Source organism: Trachypithecus francoisi, unplaced genomic scaffold, assembly GCF_009764315.1.
Source record: "Trachypithecus francoisi isolate TF-2019V2 unplaced genomic scaffold, Tfra_2.0 Lachesis_group15, whole genome shotgun sequence".
Lineage (NCBI taxonomy): Eukaryota > Metazoa > Chordata > Mammalia > Primates > Cercopithecidae > Trachypithecus > Trachypithecus francoisi.
Window position 1 is genome coordinate 99,014,524 of NW_022681460.1, and position 25,757 is coordinate 99,040,280.

The window sequence follows — 25,757 nt, forward strand, 5'->3', positions numbered from 1 at the left end:
CATGTTCTTTCTATTATTGTCCCTTGATTTGAAATGCTGCTTATGACTTAAAATCCTTAACTTGTGGAATAATGATCAGAGCTTACAGGATGAGTCGGGGGGGAGGATACAACAGTTCCAATTTCCTTTGTGGATGTGTGACAGCAACGCTGTTCATTAAAAACCCACATAAGATGTTGCTTGTGAAGATGACACTATTCTAAGAGGACCCTTCATTAGGATTAAAGTTGCCCCTGCCACAGATGAAAAGCAGACAGCCAGAGGAGACGGGAGGACTTCTGATCAGGGGGGCACCCACACCCCAGTGCAGCGGCAGCACTTACTGCCTTACCTCAATCACCCGGTGGTGGGGGAGCGCCCGCTCAATGTGGTCGTTGCCTTCTGCCTTGAGCTGAACGTGGTACACACATCCCGGCTGCAAATAAACTCAGGAGTCAATTCTCTAAAAAGGGGGCTTGTCATATCATGCCTGGTCCAAGCCTAGTTTGGCTGCAAGAGGTCACCAAGACCAGGGGCATTTCTGTCCCCTCATTTCCCAATCTGTGGCCTGTTAACCTTCTCAAGAGTCTAGAGTTCCTTTAAGAACACCCCTAGTGTGGAAACACCTGAAATTTTGGGACTCCTTCAATCCCAACTTAGTTTCATTTTCTTCTACCCCAAATAAATCAAATTTGGTTTCTTATTTCAAAATTCCAAGCATACTATGCGCTCTTACTCTTCTAAGATTTTTCTCCTCTCCATCCGCCCCTCCCCTCTACCTGTATATACACATTGATGGAATTCTGGAATGTCCATCTTAGGCATTCCCAAATACTTGTGTTGGGTATTATTTCTGGGAAGCGGGAATTTCTGACTTCTCTTTTTAAAATTTCAATGATCTGGCAACCCTGAGTCTGTCTTCCCCCATGGCTACAATAAGCTGGAGCCAAGTGACAGGCTGTCCCTTTCCACAGGCCGTGCCCACTCCACAGCCCTCACCACTCCCTATTATTCGCCCAGCCTCCTCCCCCGTTCACACTGCTCTTCTGGCTCCATAGGCATTTGGCTTGAGAGCCCTGGCATAAGCCATGGCTACACACTGCTAGGGAGAAGTCCCACCAAACCCATGGTTTTCAAACTCCACCGCGCCACAGATACTTGATCTGACCTGTTGGCTAGAAAAAGGGCAAACGGTACCAATTAAGCTAAGAATTGGGAGGGCTCCAGGGCCCCACTCCCAGCCCTCTCGCCCACCACACTCCTGGCAGTCTTGGAGTCCCAAGACACTTCTGGACACAGGGTGAAGAAAACATCCCTTAAGAAAACACGTTCCAAGTCTCACCAGCAATCCACGTAATCTGAACTTGCCCTCTTCATCTGTCACAGTGTCTTCTCCGTAAATGCTGCAGTCGTTCTGGCCCACCGCTTCCACGGCAACCCCTTGTTCGGGCTCTCCGTTTAAGGAGGACACTGTGCCATAGCAACTAGTATTGCAAGAAAAGGCACGAACGAGATATTCTCATGGTGATCTGAAGGACCCAAGTGTTTCCCATTTACCAACAATTACAGGGCAAAATAGCTCAGTGGAGAACTGTGCCCCAACGACCCAGGCAGCTTGGTATGGCCAGCCCACTTCCAAACCACACCTTCCTGCCAGAGGGATAAGCTGCCATCAATTTCTCTTCTCATACATTTTGAGGATGCTCTGGAGAACTGTAATTTAAGAAAGCTAAGGCTTTATTTTATTCTTTCCAGGCTTTATTTGAAATAATGGAGCTTTCAATAACACGGAAATAACTCACTTCCTCTTTCACTCCACATATTCAGTAGAAAATGGTCCATTTTTCTAAACCCAATCTTTCCAATTATTCCTCATCTAAAGTGATTCTGTATAAGTGTACAAAAAACACATGTGTGTGTGTGTCTGTGTGTATACAGGTATATATGTATCTATCTATCTATCTATAGATGTGTATCTTTTTTATTTTTTATTTTTATTTTTTTGTAGAGATGGGGTCTTGCCATGTTGCCTAGGCTGGTCTTGAACTTCCGGACTCAAGCGGACCTCCCACTTCAGCCTCCAAAAGTGTTGGGATTACAGGTGTGAGCCACTGTGCCTTGCCAAACACTAATGTGTATCTATCTATCTATAGCTGGAAGCATTCAGAAAAACTAGAAGTACTGGTTGTCTCCCAGAAGAGGAACTTGGGTGACTGGGAGATGGGACAGAAGGGAAATTTTACACTATACTCTTTTCAGCATTTTGAAGTTTTATTCAACTGAGCACATTTTCTCCTTTTAATAATTTAATTCAGGTTTGAAGCTCTTTTAAAAAATAAAAGTGGCCAAGCACGGTGGCTCGCACCTGTAATCCCAATACTTTGGGAGACCGAGGCGGGCAGATCTCTGAGGTCAGGAGTTCGAGACCAGCCTGGCCAACAAAGTGAAACCTTGTATCTACTAAAAATAAAAATTTAGCCAGGCATGGTGGTGGTCCCAGCTACTTGGGAGGCCAAGACAAGAGAATTGCTGGAACCCAGGAGGCAGAGGTTGTCGTGAGCCAAGAATGCACCATTGTACTCCAGCCTGGGCAAGAAGAGTGAAACTGTCTCAAAATATAAAAAATAAGGCCGGGCACGGTGGCTCAAGCCTGTAATAACAGCATTTTGGGAGGCCGAGACGGGCGGATCACGAGGTCAGGAGATCGAGACCATCCTGGCTAACATGGTGAAACCCCGTCTCTACTAAAAATACCAAAAAAAAAACTAGCCAGGCGCGGTGGTGGGTGCCTGTAGTCCCAGCTACTCGGGAGGCTGAGGCAGGAGAATGGCATGAACCCAGGAGGCGGAGCTTGCAGTGAGCTGAGATCCGGCCACTGCACTCCAGCCTGGGCGACAGAGCGAGACTCCGTCTCAAAAAAATAAAATAAAATAAATAAATAAATAAATAAATAAATAATAAATAAAAGCTTTTAGCAACTCAACAGACTCTCTCAAGCTAATTCCAAAATAGGAAATTTGAGACTGGGAGAGAAGGGCAGCAGTCAAAATTCCTTTGCCCACATATCTCATCTCCCTCGCCTCCCAGGTAAAATCAACGTGAAGCCTGGGATGCATTTCCAGGCAACAGAAGCCTGAACGTGATTCGCCAGCCCAGGCCTGAAAGACAGCAGGGTGGCCGGGGCACTCACCTGTAAGCAGTTCGGTACCCCGTGATGGTGATCTTCAGGTTCTGGCCTTCCTGCACCTCGATCATCTGTGAGGACGGCTCAAACCGGAACTCCTTCATCATGGGTTTGAAGTAATACTGGCCAGGGCTCTGCCAAGATAATCACACTGAACCTCAGCAGCCACATCTAGGCATGGTTTAAAAGTGAGGGGTGAAGGTCATGATGGACCAGAATTACACCAGAGGAGTGCCATGGCTTCCCAGGCAGCCAGAAATGGTAACCCTCTCTCTACAATCACCACTCATAGTCAGGTAACGGCAATCACAACTCTAACAATGGCAGCCGCCGGTATCACCTGCCTGCAATGACTCTGCGAGGTAGAAGTCATATATTTTTTTTTTTTTTGGGACAGGGCCTGACTCTGTTCCCTAGGATGGAGTGCACGATCAAAGCACACCATAGCCTCTGGGCTCAAGAAAATCTCCCACCTCAGCCTCCTGAGTACCTGGGACCACAGGCATGTACTGCCATGCCCAGCTAATTTTTTTTATTTTTTGTAGAGACGGGGTCTTCCTATGTTGCTGGTCTCAAACTCCCAAGCTCAAGCGATCCTCCTGCCTCACCCTCACCAAGCAGTGGGATTACAGGTGTGGGCCACCATGCCTGGCCTGTATTTGAATTTAATGAATAAAGAAACTGCGGCTCAGAGAGGCAAAGTAACTTGCCTGATAGGACACAGCAAGTAAGGAGCAGTCTGCATCATTGCAAAGTGGTGTCTTCAGATGCCCCCGCTGCCTGGTCTGCAACAGCCCCACCACAGCCACTTTGTTACCACGACTGACAAGATGACCAACTAACACACACTTCCTGAATCCCAGCAGTCAGGGCCTCCGACTGCATCTCCAAAGAAAAACTGCTGCTCTCTTTCCACTAGGTGGAATGTGCTTTTCAGAAGAAACGCAAGCTAACCACCAAACAAGACTCAGCATCATAAACATGATTCCGTAGCAAAACAAGAAGCTGCCAGAGAGAGGAGCCGTTGTGGCCAGGGAAATTAATTACATTGTCTTAGTGACAAGCGGGTGATCAGAAAACAAGAGGCGCGTGTGGAAGAGAACATGAATCAGCAGCATTAAGTGTGAGTAAGAGCAATACTCTAATGATTGTGGGCCCCCAAGAAACTGAAACCACTCCACATTGGTTTTCTTTTCTCACGTTGTCGAGCAACATGTAAGTCTTGCATGCTGCATCGTGGCTCTCTCTCAGGGAAGAAAGGCAGGCGGTAAATTGCAGAAACACGTTACCAGGTTTGAGAACGTCAGAATGCCGTTGTCCTGGGTCAAGAGGTTGGAACGAAAGACGCCACCGCTCAGGGATAAGAGGACTCCCGGGAGGGGCTGGTCATCCTCAGCTTTTATCTGGGGATGAGAAGGTGAGACCAGAGCAAGGTTCAACTCCTACTAACCATGAAGATAACAATTCCACAAGTCAAGAGGTCATTCTTTTAAGGTATTTTTTCTTTTATTGTTACTCAAAGGAAGACAGGGGACCTAATCCTCCTCCCCACAGGTAACTAACGTTATAAGTTTTGTAAGTTTGGTGTGTAGCCTTCTAGAACTTTTTTTTCTTTTCTTTTTTTTTTGAGACAGGGTCTTGCTCTGTCACCCAGGCCAGAGAGCAGTGGCACAATCTGGGCTCACTACAACCTTCACCTCCCAAGCTCAAGCAATCCTTCAGCTTTAACCTCCTGAGGAGATGGACTATAGGCACACACCACCATGTCCAGCTAAATTTCTGCTTTTTTTTATAGAGACAGGTCTTGCCATGTTGCCCAGGCTGATCTCAATCTACTGGGCTCAAGCAATCCACCTGCCTAGGTCTCCCAAAGTGCTGGAATTACAGGCATGAGCCACCATGCCCAGCCCAGAACTCCGTCTAGGCCCACATAAATTTCATAAACATTATGTAGTACCGTTCGCAGACTGGCAAGTTCATTGAGTGGGTGGAGGAGGTGAAATAAAAATGGCATGTTACGTGTACAGTTCTGCAACTTGCTCTCTTCCTCAACAATTTATCCTGGTTCTCTTCTGCCAGCCAATAGAAATCTGCCTATTTCTTAACTACCTCGTAGCATTCTAAGACAGGGGTTGACAAACCACAGCACCTATCTTTTTGGCACACAAGAGACAATCGGAATATCCTCAAATATATATCTTTATGCACTTAGGTTTTTTTTTTTTCCCTGAACAATCAATTCCTAAAAGCAGAATTGTTGGATACATGCACTTTAAATTCAGAAAGATACTATCAAATTGCATTCCAAAGTGGCTATAACCACTTACCGTCCCATAAATTATTTATGCTTGGGAAAACCCACGCTTACCAAAAAATAGAGACTGTCTTAATTACGGCAAATCTAATCCCCCCAAAACAGTGTTTCGACTGTAATTTCCTTAGCACATTTCATCAGTAACTACGGAGGCTTCGTGTTTCTGTATTTATTAGTCACCTGCGTTACTTCCATGAATTTCCTTTTCATAATCTTTGTTCATTTTTTTTCTAGCGGGTTGTCTTTTACCTACCGATTTTAAGAGCTCCTTGTAAAATGGGGATATTATTTATGATACAAACATTTCTTCCGAGTTTGAGTATCTTTCAGTTTGGTTCCAAATGTATTCAGCAATATAGAATTTTAAATTTTTATGCGATGTAATCTGTCACTCTTTTCCTTTGGCCTATAGTTTATAAATATTCATTCTCAACAATCTCCAGACCCACTCTGTACAATCGCAGCACTCTTCTTCCCAGGAAGGACCGGTGGAAGGCAGCTAGGCGGCAAACACCTCAGTAAGAACATTCTGTGTCCTTCAATATGGAACAGTTATGGATAAGAGCTTCAACTACTTCCCAGAAGGTACACTAGCATGCTGAAGTCAACAGCTCTCCAAATTATGCTGCATGAAAGAAGCCAGGCCAAAAAAACAAAACAAAAACAGTATATCCCGTATGATTCCATTTATATATAGGTTGGTGCAAAAGTGATTGCAGTTTCTGCCATTACTCTCGATGGCAAAAACTGCAATCACTTTTGCACCAACCTATAAAAACTCAAAAATGCAAACTAACCAATGGTAATGAAAAACAGATCTTCAGCTCAGTGGAAGGGTGGGAGGGAGGGATTACCAAGGGGCAAGAGGAAACCTTGAAGGTCACGGATGTGCTCACTATTTTGACTGTGGAGGTGTTTTCGTGGGTGTATTCATAGGTTAAGACTACCACACTGTACTCTTTTTGTGCAGTTTATTATATGTTAATTATACCTCAATGTAACTATCTTTTGAAAATACAGTGTTAGTTACCTCAAAGCTTACACCTGCCAGGGCATAGGCCTTGAAGTCTCCAACAGTTCCTTCCACCGCAGTCAGAACATAGCCCTCCTTCTGTGAGGTCACCGTGTACTCCAGGTCACTGTGAAGGGGGCCAACACTGAAGAAGAGAAAGCAGATTGCTAAACGGCTTTGTTCACACCCTACAGGAAGCCTTACCAAGCCCAAGGAAATGTGGGTCCCAGTTTCTTCAGAGGACTCCCACGCTGATCCCAGGCAAATGTGTCTCTATCCCAGGCTCACCTGTAGGCACCTTTGTCATCAGTAAAGACTGTGATCAGGGGCGAACTCGCCCCCTTTTCACTGATGACAATCTCAACTCCTTCCAACTCGGGGTGGATCTGGCCTTCTAAAAACAGGCCTGCCTTCCCATGGATCTCGATCAGCTTCCCTGGGCAGCTTTCTAAGAGGGGAAGAAATAAACACAAGGATGGGGCTTGGTTGCAGACAGACAGGAGCCTCTTGGTTGGGGTCTTCCCATGACAGAAGCAGCTAAAGCAGATATTAGAAGCTAGTTCCAAATGCGGTTATTTAATACCCCAGGGAGCTCAATAATTGGATACAGCCCAAGCCTCTTTTCATCCCTGAAAGGCCTTTCTCAGTGCAAAGGACTTCAGCAAGAGAATCAAAAAATGTTGAAGGCCGGGTTTTTACTACTACTCTTGCTAAGTTCACAGGAGGCCGCAGATCAGGAGGGAGCCCTTTACAGCAGACAGGAGGCCGTACTACTCAACCTCCAGAGGACCCACTGAGAAAGACTGCCCCAAAGAGCCTGCCTGCTAGAAGTCACACTCTTCAACACACTCCACTTCCAAACACGAACCACGTAACACCCACAACTTAATGAAGCCATAGTGCTAGAAAAAAAAATAAGTAGCAAAAGACAAACACTCCACAAGTGATCACTTCAGTCATCCATTCCCCAAAAAAAGACCCTCCCATCATGCTCTGCCAAAGATCATCAAAGATCATCAATGGAGGCTTTGCGCTTCATCTACCTTCTGGTGTCGACCTGATAATGTCAAAGAAAACCAAGTCCTTTTCCAAAAACATCAACTCAATTCTAACAGCAAAAGTTACTTTTATTTGTCTAAATCATCCATCCATTCATCCATCCATCCATCCATCCATCCTTCCATCCAACAGTAACATCTGTGTGCCAGAGAGGATGTAAGGTGGCTTACAAAGACGGCTTCACTATAACATCACAAATCTACTTGTAAATGTAGGCAAGGGAACAATTGCAAAGGTGTGTGTGACATTCGCTCGCTGAATTGACATTTACCTCCACTGACGATGGCTTCCATTGAAGGCGGATAAAAGAGCAGCTCTTTAGATGATGGTGTAACGGTGATTTTCTCTCCAGACCTAAAATAATGAATACACTTCAGTTTGGCAGGTCCTGTCCCCCCAGAACAGAGGACACTGTAGGGAAATGCACAAGATGGCTTACCGTGCCCAGTAAGAGAAATCATACAAGAAGGGGCCTAGTAACTCATCTACCATCTCCTGCACGGGAGGCTTGGTCATTCTTTCTTCACCTTCCTCTTTGCCATTCTTCTCCCTCTCCTGCCTGCGGGCCTCGATCTCAGCCAGTTGCTGCTCCCTCCGCAGCTCCTGCACAGACTTCAGAGGCCCTAAGACCAAGGCGGGTTCACTGTCGATGGACGACCTGGAAGAAAGAAATGGTGGCTCCTAGGACATAATTGCGTATCCCTGTCGTCAGTGGGAATTTGACCTTTCTACATGTACGGACTTGCAACTTAAAAATTAGACACCTTATCATGACACCACAGTGGCCAAGTCTTCAGTTTTAAATAAACTAGTAGTTTCACAAAAAATAACAACTGAGCTTTGCAGTGATGGTGGCAGTATCTGGCAGATCTGGGCTGGAATGAAATACCATTGACTTTATGGCAACTGGATATAAACTTGTCAGTTTCCATGTAGGACATGGAGTTTTCTCCACACCACCATCTTCTGTTCCTTCAGTCTATCTTCACTGAGAACTGCTCTGACAGAGAACTAAGCACCAGGGATACAGCATCGACAAAACAGACCATACTTCCTACCTCTGTGGAATCCACGTTTCAGTGGGAAGGGGCAGAAAGTAAACAGAAAAACAGTACCAGAGGAAAAGTGCAATAAAGAAAAATAAAGCAGTGTGGGAAGACAGAGAGCCCGGAGCACCGTTTTACATTAAAGGAACAGTCAAGACCTTTCTGATAAGGTGACACTGAGCAAAGGTCTGAAGGAAGGGAGAGAACGCGCCATGCAGCTTTCTGGGTAAACAGTAGCTCGGACAAAGCGATGCCAAGTGCAAAGTCCTTGGAGAGAAAAGCTCACTCAGATGTTCGAGCAATGGCAAGACCAGCCCAGCCTGGGGCACAGGGGCCCACGGAAAAGTCATATCCATCAGAGAGGCCCAAGGGGCAGCAGGTGTCAGACGGAGGCTTCACAGGCTTGGTGCCAACTTGGAGCCACTACAGTTTTCAGTCGAGGAATGGTATGATCTCTGCCATAAAAGAAATCGCTCGCTGCTTCACAGGAAACACACAAAGCAATGGCGGAAACAGGAAAGCCAGCTGGGAAGCTGCTGCAGTGATCCCAGAGGGGGTCAGACCAGGGCTGAGGGCCACGTGGTTAGAAGGGAAAGCTAGCTGGGAAGCTGCTGTAGTGATCCCAGACGGGGTCAGACCAGGGCTGAGGGCCACGTGGTAAGAAGGGAAGGCCAGCTGGGAAGCTGCTGCAGTGATCCCGGAGAGGGTCAGACCAGGGCTGAGGGCCATGTGGTAAGAAGGAAAGGCCAGCTGGGAAGCTGCTGCAGTGACCCCAGAGTGGGGGTCAGACCAAGGCTGAGGGTCACGTGGTAAGAAGGGACTAGATGACGGGTGTATTTTGACTGTAAAGCCAAGACTTTGTTGAGGAATTGGCTGGGCCTAGGGTGCAAGGGAAAGAAGAATCAAGAAACAAGGAGAAAGCAAGAGCTGCCATCTCTGAATCAGAAAAGACCACAGAGGGGCTCTGTGGAGGGCAATTCTCAGCAGTCAGGTTTTGGGTCTGCGAAATACAAGATCCCCAGGGGGGATCCGAGTGTCTGTCTAGCTGGAAGATGCATTCCATACAACCTCCGGCACAAGGAAGCAACACAAACACCCTTGTCAAGTTACAAAAATGAATGTAATCAAGCTGAAAGGAGGTAATAGGAGTTACTACTGGTAAGAAGGTAGATTGCTAGTCCTATCAGTAATTCACACTTTCCAAGCAGGAAGACAGTAAACGACAGGAAAAGACAGCAACAGGCGCCTTCTGGGCACACAACAGACCCTCAGCAAACCCACCCCCAGCTAAAAACCTGGCTCCCCATCACCCGGAACCAGGGCTAGCCCTGACATTTCTCCCGCCCTGACCCAGCGGTCACTTTTGCGCCATGTCTCATCAACTCAGTCTGTCAACGACTCTCTGACCAGTCCGTCGCTCTCCACCTCTGCAGTCACCAGTCTGGGGCCCCCATCACCTCTCCCTGCCTCCACCACCTCCCACTCTCAGGCCTCTTCTGTCTGTTCTCCACTCAGCCGATAGGGGGACCTTTCAGGAAGAAAAATCATCCCTCTACGTAAAACACGTCAATTGCATCATGGGACAAAGACTAAGGACCTTAATACGTCCTGGCCCCCAGCAGCCTACCTGTCCTGCATGCCCCCAAGGTCAAGCTCAAAGCACTCAGCATAGCTGTCATTTTACAGTTCTGCATGTGAGTCTCTGACCACTGTTCCCCGAGGAGACCGTCAATCCCATGAGTGTAGGGGCTGTGGCCTCATAAGCCCAGTGCCTCAACACCGAAGACTCTCAAGTTATTCAGTCATCATGTGCTCTGCAGGGATGATGGATGGATAAACAGATGGCGGACAGAAACATGGAAACATAGCTGGAAAGGCGACTTCAACCACGGGCAGCGGGGGAGACAGTGACTCCAATTCCCATTCTACTTGACAGAGGGGGTCATGTTGCCAAAACTCTTTCATTTCTCAAGAAAATGGGGGTGTCACAGGTACCTCACCACACTGCAAAAAATTCCCTGAAAGGCGACATTCACATGAACGTGACCCTCGGTGAGGGACTTGCCTTTCAAATACTTCCTCTCTCATGACCCTTCTTATACCAGGTGCCATCTCTATTTCCCAAGCCTTCAAGCAAAAGTCTAAAGAAAAATAGGCAATTTTTTTTTGAATTTGCTAAAACACTTGAAATACAATGCACAAACCGCAGATTTTTTTTCCTTAGCAAAGACGAGAAGTACAAAAAGTTCAAAGAGAAACTGAAGACAATGAAACAGGCTGTCACAACGCACTTCCTCGCCCACTGGTGATTTCTCAGTCAGAAAAGAAAGAAGCAAGCACGCTGGGAATTGACAGCAATGTCCTATAAGAGAGGGAAGGCCATTTGTATATATGTCTAGAGATAAGAAATCAAAACTAATTTCCAGAGAGTCTCTTAGAGACTCCTTAGGCCTCATCCACACCCTCCCCTGCCACTCTCAGCCCACCGCAGAATGCTTGTCTTACTTGATAGTCACAGTGACATCCATCATTTTGTCGGTGGTGATAGTTCCAAGGACATGGTGGCGAATGGCTGTCAATGTCAAGATACTAGGTGAAGACCTACAAATCAAAGGAGAGGCAACACTAGAACCCGCTCATTCTCGGAAGATCATCAGCAATACCCTTTTTGGGCATCCTTCCTCACCCTAAATATACAAAAGAAAATTGCTCTTAGACTGGGGTAAAATAACTCTGGATATCCAGAGAAGTATTTTAAAGAGTAAACTAATTCTCCACTCCAAAATTTTCCACTTCCAATTCCCAGTGAAACCCACACACATCTGTAAAAATATAAAAATGGTAGACTTGAGTTTGACAGATGCTCATCAGTGAGGGCTGGGAGATTTGACAATGCTTCTGTTTAAGCCACTTCAAAAACACAGTCCTCTATCCTGGGGTTACAGAATTCTTGGGAAACGGATCCTATCCCTGGTTCCTCAGTAACCAATCCAAGTGTCTTAAAATTCTTATCTAGAAATTCTGTTGAAGGCCTAACCTTGCCTCTTTCATAAAAAAATTAAAAACTCTTTCTGTTCTCTGAAGTAAATGAAGAATCCTCCATGGAATGTACACAAACACCACAAAGCATTCAATTTCCAGGCTTACGTGTCATAGGTGTAGAACGCTTGCTCAAACCGGTGGCAGGAGCGAGGGGTCACTTTGTACACACCTACAGACAGGAAATCAAAAGTAATTTTCAGAGAATGGCATCTATTACACTGAGCAATTCCGACATCTGAAATAGAGTGGCAGCTCTTTGCATGTGAAAACTCAAACGTATCGCAGATCTGCAATAATGGGATCAGAAATACTGGGCAGGCATCGTTTTCACTGCCTATGAAGGCTTCTTACCAATGACCCAATCCATGCAAAGGCCCAATCACAGGCACACGGTTTTCATTTTCCACAATGTAACAACTCACAGTAGTTAAATCTGCACAGACTAAGGGAACGGACCCATGCACCAGAAGGAACAGAAAGTACATTTCTACTGCAAATTGGACTGAGGATAATTTTCTACCTAAAAGATTCCATTAAGGATCCAAGAGATAACCACAGCCTCAATTTCTTCCTATAGCTATTCCTAAAAAAGGAGGTAGGAGTAAGGGAAGCCCCAGAAAAGTATGAGTCTATGTGGGAGGACATTCCGAGCAGGGTACATTTTATCACTTGCCAGAGGAACACAGTCAATTTCAGGAAGATACAAGGAATAACAACGTATTTCCCCCAAATCATTATTAACCAATATTTTGGCCACACTTCCTACAAAAACCTGAAATTAGCTAAAACCACCCTGCTGTTTTCATTGCACTCAACAAGCCCCAGAGTAGTTACCATAAAAAAAAAAAAAAAAAAAATCAGGTTTCTGTGTTCCTTTTGTTTGGTCTTTCATCGAACAAATATCAACAGAGCACCTCTTCCTGGCCAGGTATGGTGCTAGATACGGGTACACAGTGGGAGATGACAGAGCAGTGGTCCCTGTCTTCATGGAGTTTACCATCCACAGAGAGAGGGGGGCATTTGACAGTCACAAACATATCAATTGTGGCACATGCAAGAAGGAGGCAGAAGTGAGTGCTGACAGCAAGAGCATAGGAGGCAGGCCTAAGTGGTCCTGGAGGCTATCCTCCCCCAGGGAAGCAATTCTGAACTGATGGGTAAGAAGGCCCCAGACAAGACGGGCAGGAGGACACGTCCACAGAGAATAGGATCTGCCTCACAGGCTGGCCCACTGTTTCCTCGACAGGCATCCTTCCTGCCTTGAGAACAAATCCTGGTTATGTTGAGGGTGGCAACATGCTCAGCCTCGGGCAGCACATCCAACTCTCCCAGCCTCCCTTGCAGCTAGAAGTAACCATGTGACATGGTTCTGGCCAGTAATACAGACAAGTAGCTTACTGGAGGAGGGGGCACAAGGAAATCTTTGTCTGCCCCCTCCTTGATTTCCTCCTTTAAACCATAAGCTTTCTAACCCTAGCCGTCGTGAAAATGTAAGGCAGAAAATACAAGGGAAAGGCCTAAAGAATCACAAAGACACCACACCTCTAACATCTACCAGCTGCTGAACCCATGCTGGCAGCTACACACTGCCACATTTCTTTATTGAGCCAAATAAACTACCACTTGCTGATGGCACTCCTGTATGAATTTTGTTACATGTAGCCAAAGGCAGCTGAACTGACACCCGGCAGGCCAGAGTGACTGGAGTAGAGAGAGTGGCAGACAGGGCTGGGTTACACAGGAGCTAAGGTCAGGTTAAGGACTTTGTATTTTATCTTGGGAACCAAAAGAAGGAGCCACTTAATTATTCATTAGGAAAACGCAAAACAAAACTGAGAGGTGACAGTGTGCTAGCACCCCTCACTCTCAGCGCCTCCTCGGCCTCAGCGTCCACTCTGGCGGCACTTAAGCAGCCCTTCAGCCGGCCATAGCATCGTGGGAGCCCCTCTCTGGGCTGGCTGAGGCAGAATCCGCCTTCCTCCACTTGCGGGGAGGTGTGGAGGGAGAGGTGCGGGTGGGAACTGGGGCTGCGCGCCGTGCTCCCAGGCCAGTGTGAGTTCCGGCGGGCATGGGCGCGAGCACTGGCTCTGCGGGCCCCGCACACGGAGCAGCCAGCCGGCGCCGCAGGCCCAGGGCAGTGAGGGGCTTTCCGTAGCTGCTGGCCCGGGTGTGGCACTCAAATTCTTGCTGGGTTTAGCTGCCTCCCGGCGGGGCGGGGCAAGGCTCAAGACCTGCAGCCCGCCACGTCTGAGCTCCTACCCCTGCGGGGGCCTCCCGCGCGGCCTGATCCTCCTCAAGGAGCGCCGCCCACTGCTCCGTGGCGCCTGATCCCACGGACAGCCCAAGGGCTGAGGAGTGCAGGTACGGCTGGGGACTGGCGGGCAGCTCCGCCTGCAGCCCAGGTGCAAGATCCACTGGGTGAAACTAGCTGGGCTCCTGAACGGGATGGGGACTTGGAGAACTTTTAGATCTAGTCGGAGGATTGTATGTGCACCAATCAGCACTCTGTATCTAGCTCAGGGTTTGTAAATGCACCAATCAGCACTCTGTGTCTAGCTTAGGGTTTGTGAATATACCAATTGGTACTCTGTATCTAGCTAACCTAGTGGAGACTTGGAGGACTAGCACTCTGTGACTCTGTGTCTAGCTCAAGGATTGGAAATACACCAATCAGCACTCTGTGTCTAGCTTAAGGTTTGTAAATACACAATGAGACACGACTTCACATCCACCAGGATGGCTATAATAAAATAGGTGAAGGAGGTGAAGAAAGAGGAACCCTGATGCATTGCTGGTGTGAATATCAAATGACACAGCCTCTGTGGAAAACAATTTGACAGTTTCTTAAAAGATTAAACATAAATTTATCACACAATGCAGCAATTCCATTCCTAGGTATCGAAACAAGAAAAATGAAAACATATGGACACAAAGACTTGTACAAGAATGTCCATAACATTAGTCATAACAGCGCCAACCTGGAAACTACTCAAATATCCACCAACTGGTAAATGGATACACAAAATGTGATATAACCACACACCGGAATACTATGCAGCAATGTAACGGAACAAACTACTGATATGTGTGCTATGATACAGATAAACTTCAAAAACATGTTAAATAAAAGCAGCCAGACAAAATACCAGCATCGTATGATAAACGTCCAAAAAAAGCCAATCCATGAGGACAGAAAATAGATCAGTGGCTGGCCATGGCTGAAAAACAGGGATTAACTGTCAACAGGCACAGAGGATCTTACGCTGTGGGTGACGAACAGGTCTAAAACTGCATTCTGGCCATAGTTGTGCAACGTGGTAAATTTACTGCAAATCATTTTATTGTACATCTTAAATAGGTGAGTTTTATGATGTGCAAATTCTGTCTCCAAAAAAAGCTATTATAAAAGAGAGAGAGGGCTGGGTACAGTGGCTCACACCTGTAATCCCAGCACTTTGGGAGGCCGAGGTGGGTGGATCACTTGATGTCAGGAGTTTGAGACCAGCCTGGACAAGTGGTGAAACCCATCTCTACTAAAAATACAAAAATTAGCTGGACGTGGTGGCGGGCACCTGTAATCCCAGCTACTCGAGAGGCTGAGGCAGGAGAATTGCTTGAACCCAGGAGGCAGAGGCTGCAGTGAGCCGAGATCGAGCCACTGCACTCCAGCCTGGGTGACAGAGCGAGACTCCATCTCAAAAAAAAAAGAAAAAGAAAAAAAAAAAAAGAACGAGAAAGAGACAGAAGCCACTGAAAGATTTTAAGCCAAGTGGGAAATGATGCAAATTTTAAAACAGCACTATAAAGAGAGGTCATTGGCCAATGGTATATGTTTGGAGGTGAAGGGCCCAGTGGTCTCTACCCAACTCAAACCCAAGAGAGACAGAAACACAAGAGCAGGTTGAACACACTGAAATTGAAAGCTTGATGCAAACAGAACCAAGATAGAAAAAACTGCCTTCAAAACCATCCTCTGGTGCCTTTCCATTTTTCTAATTCATGGCACGTCCATCCTTCCAAACTTACCAGGCTTGGACAGGCAGAATCGGTTGACTCCTTTGGAGAGGTTATAAATCCCCACATTCTCACGTCCATTTCCATCCTGATAAAATTCCTAAGGGAGCAAAGCCAATACAATGACTTACTGGGAGAGATGGAGACACCAAGATGATTAATAATATTTCTCTTTCCAAATCAGTCATCTGTTTTGCCCATTAATCATTAGAGCAGTTGGGGGCCACAGGAAAATTAAAAACCTCCCAAAACTTCCAACGAAAGTGTGCTATTTTTCATTCAATCAACTAATATTTATTGAGCGCCTGCTATGTGACAGACACAAGGCTGGGCCTTGGGAGGCATGACCATGGCTCCTGCTCTCATGGGGCTTATGTTCTAATACAAGAAGACAAAATCAATGCGTCAACAAATAAATTAGTGATCTCAGCTGGTCAGTAAAGAAGCTGTGAAAATAAACAAGCAAGCAAGAAAAGAACAATCCCTGCCTAGGGGTCTTTAGCACGCTGGTCTCAGGGCACATCTCTCCTGAACATGGGCTACAGCCTGTATGAGAAGGAAAAACCAATGACACGTGTTTCTGGAGAAGACACAGCATTCCAGGCAGAGAGGAGAGTGTGTGCAAAGGCCCCGAGGAGGGAGTGAGCTTGGTGTGGGACTGGAGAGGACCACTGTGGCTGGGGCCTGGCGAGTGACGGGAGAGTGGGAGGAGATAAAGAAAAGGTTAAGGAAGTGTCAAAAAAAAAAAAAAAGAAAAAAAAAAAAAAAGATCGCCGGGCATGGTGGCTCACGCCTGTAATCCCAGCACTTTGGGAGGCCGAGACGGGCGGATGACGAGGTCAAAAGATCGAGACCATCCTGGCTAACACGGTGAAACCCCGTCTCTACTAAAAAAAAAAAAAAAAAAAATACAAAAATTAGCCAGGCGCAGTGGCGGGCACCTGTAGTCCCAGCTATATGGGAGGCTGAGGCAGGAGAATGGCTTGAACCTGGGAGGTGGAGTTTGCAGTGAGTGGAGACTGTGCCACTGCACTCCAGCCTTGGTGATAGAGCGAGACTCCGTCTCAAAAAAAAAAAAAAGAAAAGAAAAGGTCTTATTACAAGGGAGTTGGAAATTCACTCCACTGCTGGAAGGGAAACGTTTCCTAAATATCTAAAACTTATTATGAACCGGATATTTATCTCCTATACAAATCAGCCTGTCGAGTTTTTATAATTAAGCAGTTAGGGGAGGAAGCTGGTACATGAAACACCAGTTTCAATTCTTCTAGTTTCTCTACAGACAAACTAAGAGCTGACAATGACATCTGCCACTGCTCGACATCAAAACATTATAGAAAATTCATGACGGGATCAACATAGGTGCTCCTGAAGCCCATGTCACACTGCCTTTCAGGTCACAGAGACAACAGTCAACAAGAGACTAAGATCCTGTTTACAGCTCCATCCTCTGTGCTGGAATAAATATACCAGAGAAGGTGAGGCACAGTGGCTCACACCTGTAATCCCAGCACTCTGGGAGGCCAAGGCGGGTGGATCCCCTAAGGTCAAGAGTTCAAGACCAGCCTGGCCAACATGGTGAAACTCTGTCTCTACTAAAAATACAAAAAAAAAAAATTAGCTGGGCATGATGGCACGCACCTGTAGTCCCAGCTATTCGGGAGGCTGAGGCAGGAGAATCGCTTGAACCCAGGAGGCAGAGGTTTCAGTGAGCCGAGATCGTGTCACTGCACTCAGCCTGGGCAACAGAGCGAGACTCCATCTCAAAAGAAAACACAAATATATATATCAGAGAAACTCACTTGGCAGCATCTAAATAAACAAGAGCAGTGTACACCAAGGACACTTTGATACCTAAGAGGGTCACTTAAGCCCTGCCATAACCCTGAGAAGTAGGTATTAAGATCTCAATTTTCGGTGAAAACTGAGGCTGAGACGAAGTAAATGAATTTACCCAAACCTATTATTACTAATAATATAAAGCCAGCATGCTCTGTACTATACCAAAGGCCACCCCGAATCACCAGTCACATTTAATGTGTGGCCAGGACAAGGAAGTCCCCTAAATACAGGGGTCCTTCCACTGAGAGATTATAAATGCTTCCCGCTTATGCCTTGCATAAGAGGTGGGCGAGTGGAGAAGCAGAAAAGGAAATCTGACTTGACTACGTTTACAATATTCCTGGCATGTTAGGCTTTCTTGATATCCACAAGGCGAGCGTTTTTCCAAATAAGAGACTCCGTAAGTCGTACATACCAGAGTGATGGCGTGAGACAAGGAACATCTCAGCATGTAGCCCGTCTGCCTGAACTCAACTGCAGACACGTCATCCTCCAGCACTTCCACCTCCAGGCTCTTGTTCTTCCAGCACCAATCCTCATGCATGATGCTTACTGCAAAAGCAAACACCCAAAACAGACACATGGGCATCGAGCACACCACCTCCCTGCACACCACCAGAAACGATGATCATGAATTAACTAATTTTAAAAAGCGGTGTGTATGTAGACATAAAGATAGAAATATACACATATATATATATATTTATAACTAGCAGTATTTGGAATAAATTACTGCTAAAGAAAGCCCGGAACCGAGTGTGGTGGCTCACATCTATAATTCCAGTACTTTGGGAGGCCAAGGCAAGTGGATGGCTTGAGGCCAGGAGTTCAAGACCAGCCTGACCAACATAGCAAAACCCCATCTCTACTAAAAATACAAAAATTATCCAGGTATGGTGGTGCACACCTGTAATCCCAGCTACTCGGGAGGCTGAGGCAAGAGAATCTCCTGCACCCAGAAGGCGGAGAGGTTGCGGTAAGCCAAGGTCGCGCCACTGCACTCCATCCTGGGTGACAGAGCAAGGCTAAATTTCAAAAAGAAAAAGAAAAACTGGAACCAATGTCCATTACATCAAGAAAGAAATCCAATGTGGCCTGTAAGATCAGGCTACAATAAGGTATTCAGGGATCCACAAACTGTTTCTGTAACTCTTTTCTGCTTTGCAGGCCACATGCTTTGTCGGTCTCAACCACTTGACTTGGCCGCTGTTACACAGGAGCAGCCATAGAGAATCCACAAACAAACGGGCAAGGCTGTGTTCTAAGGAAACTACGCTTATAAAAATAGGCAGTTTTTGGAGTCTGCCAAGCCCTGCCATAACAGAAAATATTAATATAATTTCAGAAAAAGCAGTCTGTTTTATAAGCTATCCACTGCCAGCAGCTCCAAGTTGATTTCTGAAAAAGCAGAAATACAGGCAAGAAGTGGTTGAGAAGGGCAAGGAAAAGGGAAGTAACATTTGTAGGCACCAGCTACTTAGCCGGCTCTCTGTACAACGGGCTTTATAAACTTAACTTTAGTCTTGTATTCTGCAGAAAAGTTCTATTATGTCTATTTTACAGATGGGAAAACTGAGTTTCGGGGAGGTCAAGTACTTTGCCATGGTCAGTACTCAGCACCAGTACTGGTGCTAAGTTAGTAGAACACATCAGTGGAGCCATTTCACACTTCCTTTTTCTGGCCTTTAGAAATAAAATGCTGTACATCGAGCACCCTCCCTTAACAGAAGCAGCCAGTGGGCTGTGCAGACAAGGTGGCGGTTAGCTCAGGGCCTGGACTCCTCCATGCTTGTCCAACGCTAAATAATGCAGTCAAAGTCATGAGGCAGAGAAGACTTAAACAAGGAAAGGTACATGGTTGTGATACAATTTGAGACCTGGGTTTTAGAAAGTTTACAAAGACGGGAAGTGTGGGAGGGCCACAGGATGTTGCATTCTAATTCTTACTTTTGTATTTTCCAGGGAGCACGTTGTCAAAGGTGAAAGTCATGGAGTTGACCTTGCCGGAGAGCTGGAGGCTCCGCTTCTCACCCTGGCGGCTCAGGGACTGCAGAGTCACCAGCAGGTCACCACAGGTGTCTGCAGGAAAAAGACGGGAGGGCCCCATGTGACCCCTCACAAGCTTCATCACAGGTTCGAATCCTAACCCTGTGTAATAGCTTCTTGCTACTGCTGAGCTCCTAAGAGGCAGTGGCGGGAGGGCTTCTTTCAAACTAACACACGTCCACTTGACCCCAAGAAGCCTCCCTCGCATGCAGGTGATCAGCAGCAAACAACAAAGGCAAAAGGAAAAGTTTCCCAAATCCCACCCCTACCTGCTGACTTCTTTGAAACTATGTGTTCTTACTTTCCAGTGATATCTTACCCAAACAAGAGACTTTCCCAGAAACTGATGCCAAGAACTGTACAAAGGCCACATCCATCACGGGCCTGTCGGTCACAGTAAGAGGAAACATCTGTGGTTTCAGTGTCAGCCCTGCTCTGGTCTCTGCCTCAGGAACCATCACCTGCAGAAACGTAGATGGAATGTTAGAGGCTGCATTCAGCGGAATCTTCCCCCTGACCTGCAGGGCGCTGGAACATTAATCTGGGTCCACAGCTAAAGAGATTTTGAAGGCCAAAAGTTCATTTCCAGGCCGATTTTACAGTCACAACAAATCCATGAATAACTCATGTGAAGGAAACACAGTTCTACCCAGATGAGAAATTAGCCTCAACAGACCCACGTGTATGAACAAAAGTCTATCTGGCCTAATTCTCCACAGGCACACAAAGCTGACCTGCCTCACTTATATACTAGAAACCATACTACATCCCAGTCCCTTTTCCCGGCTTCGGATCACTTGTAACGTAAGCTCTGAACCTGTCAACACTATGTGGATGACACTTTGGTAGAATTAAGTCATTTTCTTCTTCCTATTGTTCTGTGTGCCTTTCATGGGCTAAGAAGAGGAACAGATGAAGGGAGCAGCGGCCAACTCTTTCATCCCTAGTAAAGATGACACGGCCCTTCCTTGGAAAAGTCCATCACGCTTCCGAAAGGGCTTCCAAAGGCTTGTCAATGTGGACATCTTCACAAGAAGCCAGCTACCATCTAATAAAGGCAGCTGTCAACCCACACACCATGCTGTTCCGTGGAAGCAGGGAGAACGCAATCTCCTACCCTGTTTCCCACAGAGGGAGGGGCCCCACTCTGCCCTAGAGGAGAGCAGAGTCTAACAGGGAACCTTCCTGGCCCTCTCCCTTTGTGCTACTTTCTCTTCCACAGGGAGGAAGGGCAGCTGCTGATTTGATGGGTAAGAGCCCAGAGAAACAGTCTCTCCCCAAGGGCAGGGCCACTGCACTGAAAGGCATGGTGGGCTGACCTCTGCTCTGTTCTGTCTCTTGCTTGCTTGGGCCAGCTGTGGCTTGGGCCTTTACCATGGTGATGAGACCATAGGCCAGAGCGTCTCCCCCTTCTCGGCCTGCTTGAATGGGTAGGTCGCATGGTCCCTGCCCAGCCATCTTGAAGTCAGGGCAAAGCAGGAAATGGGAAGCTCCATTTTGGCCTGGGGTCCCAGAAGCCACACACTATGGCCATTTTTGAGCTGCCATTAGTGGAGTTCATTTTTGGTCTTCTCTTGGACTCATCGATATTCTACAGCAGCCAGAAGCCTGAAGATAGAGGAGTGACTGGCAACCTGATACTAATAAACACCAAGACTAGGAAAAAGAGAGACAGATGGCATTATTTTGTAGCTGGATGCCTATCTGGCTCTACTCTACTGGTGCAGGATTGTAAAGACTTAGAAACAAGAAGTTGGAAACCGGAATGCTCCTTCTCTAACCCCATTCTAGCTAATAACCCTTTAAAAATCACTGCTTTTTCTCAAAACATTTTAAATTTAAAACAATGCATCGCACCTGAACTTTGTAAGTCCCTGGTTTTGCTTTAAAACAAAATGATCCATGAGCATCCGTCTCCACGGTGACCAAAGACTTGTCCTTGTCTTGAGATGACAGGACAACTTTGTATTTACTCATCTGCTTGACGGTGTCAGGGAAGCGAATGATTGATATCTGACCACAGACGCTAAACCTGCAAAGAGAAGACCATTCATTCCAGCATGAGGACTCAATTATAACAGGAAAGGCTCTTATCAACCAAAAAAGATGCAGCCCTCTCCCAGCCCTTGTTCCTGAGAATAGTTTAATCTTCATGAAGATACAGAATGTACTCCAGATGATTCTGGTTTTAAAAAGCAACCTTCATTCTGGTTTTAAAAAGCAACCTTCAGAAAGAAGACTGGACCTTTTTCTACAGAACAAGGGCCCGTAGTGGGGCTGTTTGTGCGTTCTGGGTGACATCTGGCAATCCTCCACTGCAGAGGCAATTTTAAGAAAATCTGTAGATAATAAAAACATTTCAGGTAATTGGATCATTGACAGTGGTGCGGCCTTGGACTGAGAATGTGGGCTAGCCCTTAAAAGCAAGAGCTCTAAGCTGCCTAAGAAACTGTGGCATTAACCAGGCCATCAAATAAGGCAGGATGATCAAAGACGTCTTCCTTGCATGTGATTATATATAATACATGGATGAAAGCAAACTGGGCTATTGGAACAGAAAAGGTAATTAAGTTAAAAAATACAGAGCTAAAATTGAACTCCTTGGGAGGTAGGAGCCACAAACGTAACTCATAACGGAAAATCCCTATTAAGGTAATGACTCAGATTTGAGATTCTAAATAAGGAGTAAGGTGTTGCAAGGCATCCCTCAAAAAACACATGAAAGGTCCCTCTGCGAAGACCATCATCCTTAGAGTGCTGGTCTTCATTTCTGAAGCAGACGGCGCGTTAAAGTGTAATAGTACATGCTAGCTGGGGGTCACAGTTGTCTTTTCAACTGTTCATTTTGAAGGCTCTTCAAGAATCGTTTTAGATAAAAATTAGTTACTTCTGACATAAAGATAATCAAGAATGTTGGATTCTGACAATTGGGATACATTAAATGTTGGAACCACCACTCTGCCTCAAACAAAAAACAGTGGAAAACACAATGGAATGGTGGAAGACTGTGTATGTGAAATCTCGGAATCATAAAAAATAGTCATTCCTTCAGAGTGAAGGGACTGCCCAGCTCTATGAGTTCACTATCTCCAGCATGGGTCAACAAACTACGACCCAAGGACCAAGTCAGGGCCCCCTCCTGTTTGTGTATAAATTGCAAGCCAAGAAAAAGTTTTTTACACTCTTAAGTGGTTAAAATTTAAAAAAAAAAATCAAAAGGAAGATAATATTTCACGACATGTAAAAATTATATGAAATGCAAATTGTGGTGTCAAAAAATGTAGTTTTGTTGCACTCTACCCATTCATTTACAAATTGTCTGTCTCGGCTGTTGTCCTAGAGACCGTATGGCTCATGCAGCCTGAAATATTTATTCTTGAAAGTGTCCCAATCCCAGACCTAGCATATGCGTTTTGGTTCTCACATTCCCCTGCTGTGAACTTTCAGAATAAAAGGATGGGAAGCAAACACTGACACAATCATTCCCAAGGACCTTTCATATTCTCTTGATTTGTGGACCTGTTAGGGGCCCATCGCCTTGTCTACTTCCTCTCAAATCTCTTTGCCTCCGTAAGTTGTAAATATTTGAATCATAAGCTCTGTTTTAGCTCATATTCTTTTTAAAAAGAAGTGCCTGTTTCCCCTAAGCCTCAAATCCATACCGGTTTAGTTTGGAAAAATAAACCAAAAGGGTGGTAGAAAAAGGTTCCGTTATACTGAAGCCCTTAAAAATTGATTTGTATCAATAAATTCTTTCAACAGCGTTTAATATCTATAAGGACAAAAACAGGTAATATTGGTGGATATTGAGGTAACTCTATTTTCACAGTCATTTGGACAGAAGCCAAAGAGTTTGTTTTTAAAGTAAATTGAGTTTTTTTGTTTTTTTTTTTAAAGGAAGATTAGGCACCATGGCTCAGCCTATAATTCCAGCACTTTGAGAAGTCAAGGAGGGTAGGTCACTCAAGGTCAGGAGTTCGAGACCAGCCTAGCCAACATGGCAAAACCCCATCTCTACTAAAAAATGTAAAAATTAGCCAGGTGTGGTGGAACGTGCTTGTAATCCCAGCTACTCAGGAGGCTGGGGCGGGAGAATCGCTTGAACCCGAGAGGCGGAGGCTGCAGTGAGCTGAGATGGCGCCACTTTGTACTCCAGCCCGGGCAATGGAGACTCTGTCTCAAAAAAAATAAAAAGGAAAAGAAATAGTAAGAAGTATCAGTGTGCTAAAAAGGCAAATGTACTATGTTGGCCAAAAAAAAAGAGATTTTCCAAAAATGTTCAACAAATGCTATCTTTCTTGCTTTGACCCAAATACTCTGCTTTAAAGGAGAAAATAAATATATTTCCTCCATCTCCGTGAACAGCGCCTCCTCCATCTACCCAGTGGCTCAAATAAGAAAACCTGAAACCTCAACAGCACAGGCCTGTGGGTGTGTTCTCCACATGACCTACCACATCCATCTACTCCTTGCTCCCTCGCCTGCCAGTTGCCTGGGCCCAGCCACCACCATATCTCCTCCAGACAACCACCACCGCCTCGTATCTGTCCCCTCCATTCACACCATGGCTTTCCTCCAATCCATTCTCCACACAGCAGCCAGGAAGAAAAACAAACTTTTTAAAGTACCACGATCCCTATCACTCCCTTGCCAACTGACAACTATTTTTTTTCTTGAGACGGAGTCTCACTGTGTTGCCCAAGCTGGAGTGCAATGGCACAATCTCGGCTCACTGCAACCCCTGCCTCCCAGGTTCAAGCAATTCTCCTGCCTCAGCCTCCCGAGTTGCTGGGATTATAGGTGCACACCACCATGCCCCACCAACCTTTTGTCTGTTTAGTAGAGACCGGGTTTCACCATGCTGGCCAGGCTGGTCTCGAACTCCAGACCTTGTGATCCGCCTGCCTCAGCCTCCCAAAGTGCTGGGATCACAGGCGTGAGCCACCGCGCCTGGCCAACCAACTGACAACTCTTAACGGGTTTCCACTGCATTAGGGAGCAAAGCCCAACGCCAAAGCCCGGCTACAAGGCCCCGGAGCTCCCTGACCTCACCCACCTCCTCCAGCTGCACAGACTGCCTTTCAGGTCCTTCCTAGCCTGTGCAGGCCTCTGAGCATGCTGCTCCTCTGCTAGGCAAGGTCCTTCTTTATCTACCTTTCAGTCTTTACTAAGGTCTCTGCAACCCAGAGAGCCTTGCAGAGCTCCCAGTCTAAATCAGCTCTTCTTGTATCACCCTGGTCTCTTCCCTGCACAACACCTGCCATAATTTAGCATCACAAATGTATTGTCTTTTTTTAAATCTTGTTATTTTGTTAATTTTTATCTCTTTATTTATTTATTGTTAGACCAGGTTATGAGACTAGCTAATTTTTGTATTTTTGGTAGAGATGGTGTTTTGCCAAGTTGCCCAGGCTGGTCTCAAACTCCTGGGCTCAAGCGATCCACCCGCCTCTGCCTCCCAAAGTGCTGGGATGGATTACAGGTGTGAGGCACCAAGCCTGGCCACAGATGTATTTGTCTTCAGTCTGTCTCCCTGGTAGGGTGAAAGCCCCATCTCTGGAACACTAGTTTGATTAATTATTAGGTACGAAGCATTTCTCAGTGCCTCATCTAGAGTAATTGCGTAAAGTGTTTATGGAAGGTGGGAAGGACTTAAATCCAAGAACTACTTTCTGAGGGTGAGTTGCTTCCTCGTCCCCCATTCACCACTGGACTCCTTGACCTCCACCTTCATCTGTCTACAGAAAAGAGTCACCGTGGCCTCCTCAGTGATCAAGCCAGCAAACTGTTCACCAGGGCTCAGCTCCCTGGACCTCCCTGTTGGACACTACCTCCTACCCCAAACTTAGCTTTCTTAGCTCCTATGACCTCACGCTCCCTAGGTCCCCCTTGGGTCACTTGGCACTCTGCTTTTGACCTACTGTTCTTCTAATTCTACCTGTACATATTTGTGGTCCTGGCTGCCACCTGCAGCCGAATCTTCAGGATTTACCATCCATCCAAGCACCTATTGAAGAGCTCCACCTACTGGTCCTAGACCAACATGGCCAAAACGGAACCTCATCACCTAACTGGCTCCTCTTTCTGTCCCCAGCCATCGCAGCTCTCAAGCTGGGCATCCTAAAGTATCTCACCAATCTGTCCTTGAGTTCCCTACAAGGCAAGCCGTTGTCGCCTCTGCTTACAGACCTCCTGTGCCCAAGTCCTGTCTGCTTCAAA

General features: G+C 46.2%; 1 protein-coding gene across 3 annotated transcripts in view; it reads right to left on the reverse strand.

The window, feature by feature from the left end:
* The window catches only part of LOC117097610 (nodal modulator 1), a 64,260-nt gene that overhangs the window by 13,363 nt on the left and 25,140 nt on the right, over nt 1-25,757 (reverse strand). For all 3 annotated transcript variants that reach the window (XM_033235628.1, XM_033235627.1, XM_033235626.1), the window contains exons 12-26: nt 21,396-21,570; nt 19,858-19,999; nt 19,440-19,571; nt 17,908-18,044; nt 15,663-15,750; nt 11,742-11,805; nt 11,100-11,195; nt 7,988-8,206; nt 7,820-7,902; nt 6,778-6,937; nt 6,508-6,634; nt 4,453-4,566; nt 3,170-3,297; nt 1,322-1,463; nt 332-415 (exon numbers count right to left, since the gene is read on the reverse strand). In XM_033235628.1, coding sequence (XP_033091519.1) covers nt 332-415; nt 1,322-1,463; nt 3,170-3,297; nt 4,453-4,566; nt 6,508-6,634; nt 6,778-6,937; nt 7,820-7,902; nt 7,988-8,206; nt 11,100-11,195; nt 11,742-11,805; nt 15,663-15,750; nt 17,908-18,044; nt 19,440-19,571; nt 19,858-19,999; nt 21,396-21,570 — 1,891 coding nt within the window. The remainder of the gene's footprint in view (nt 1-331; nt 416-1,321; nt 1,464-3,169; nt 3,298-4,452; nt 4,567-6,507; nt 6,635-6,777; nt 6,938-7,819; nt 7,903-7,987; nt 8,207-11,099; nt 11,196-11,741; nt 11,806-15,662; nt 15,751-17,907; nt 18,045-19,439; nt 19,572-19,857; nt 20,000-21,395; nt 21,571-25,757) is intronic.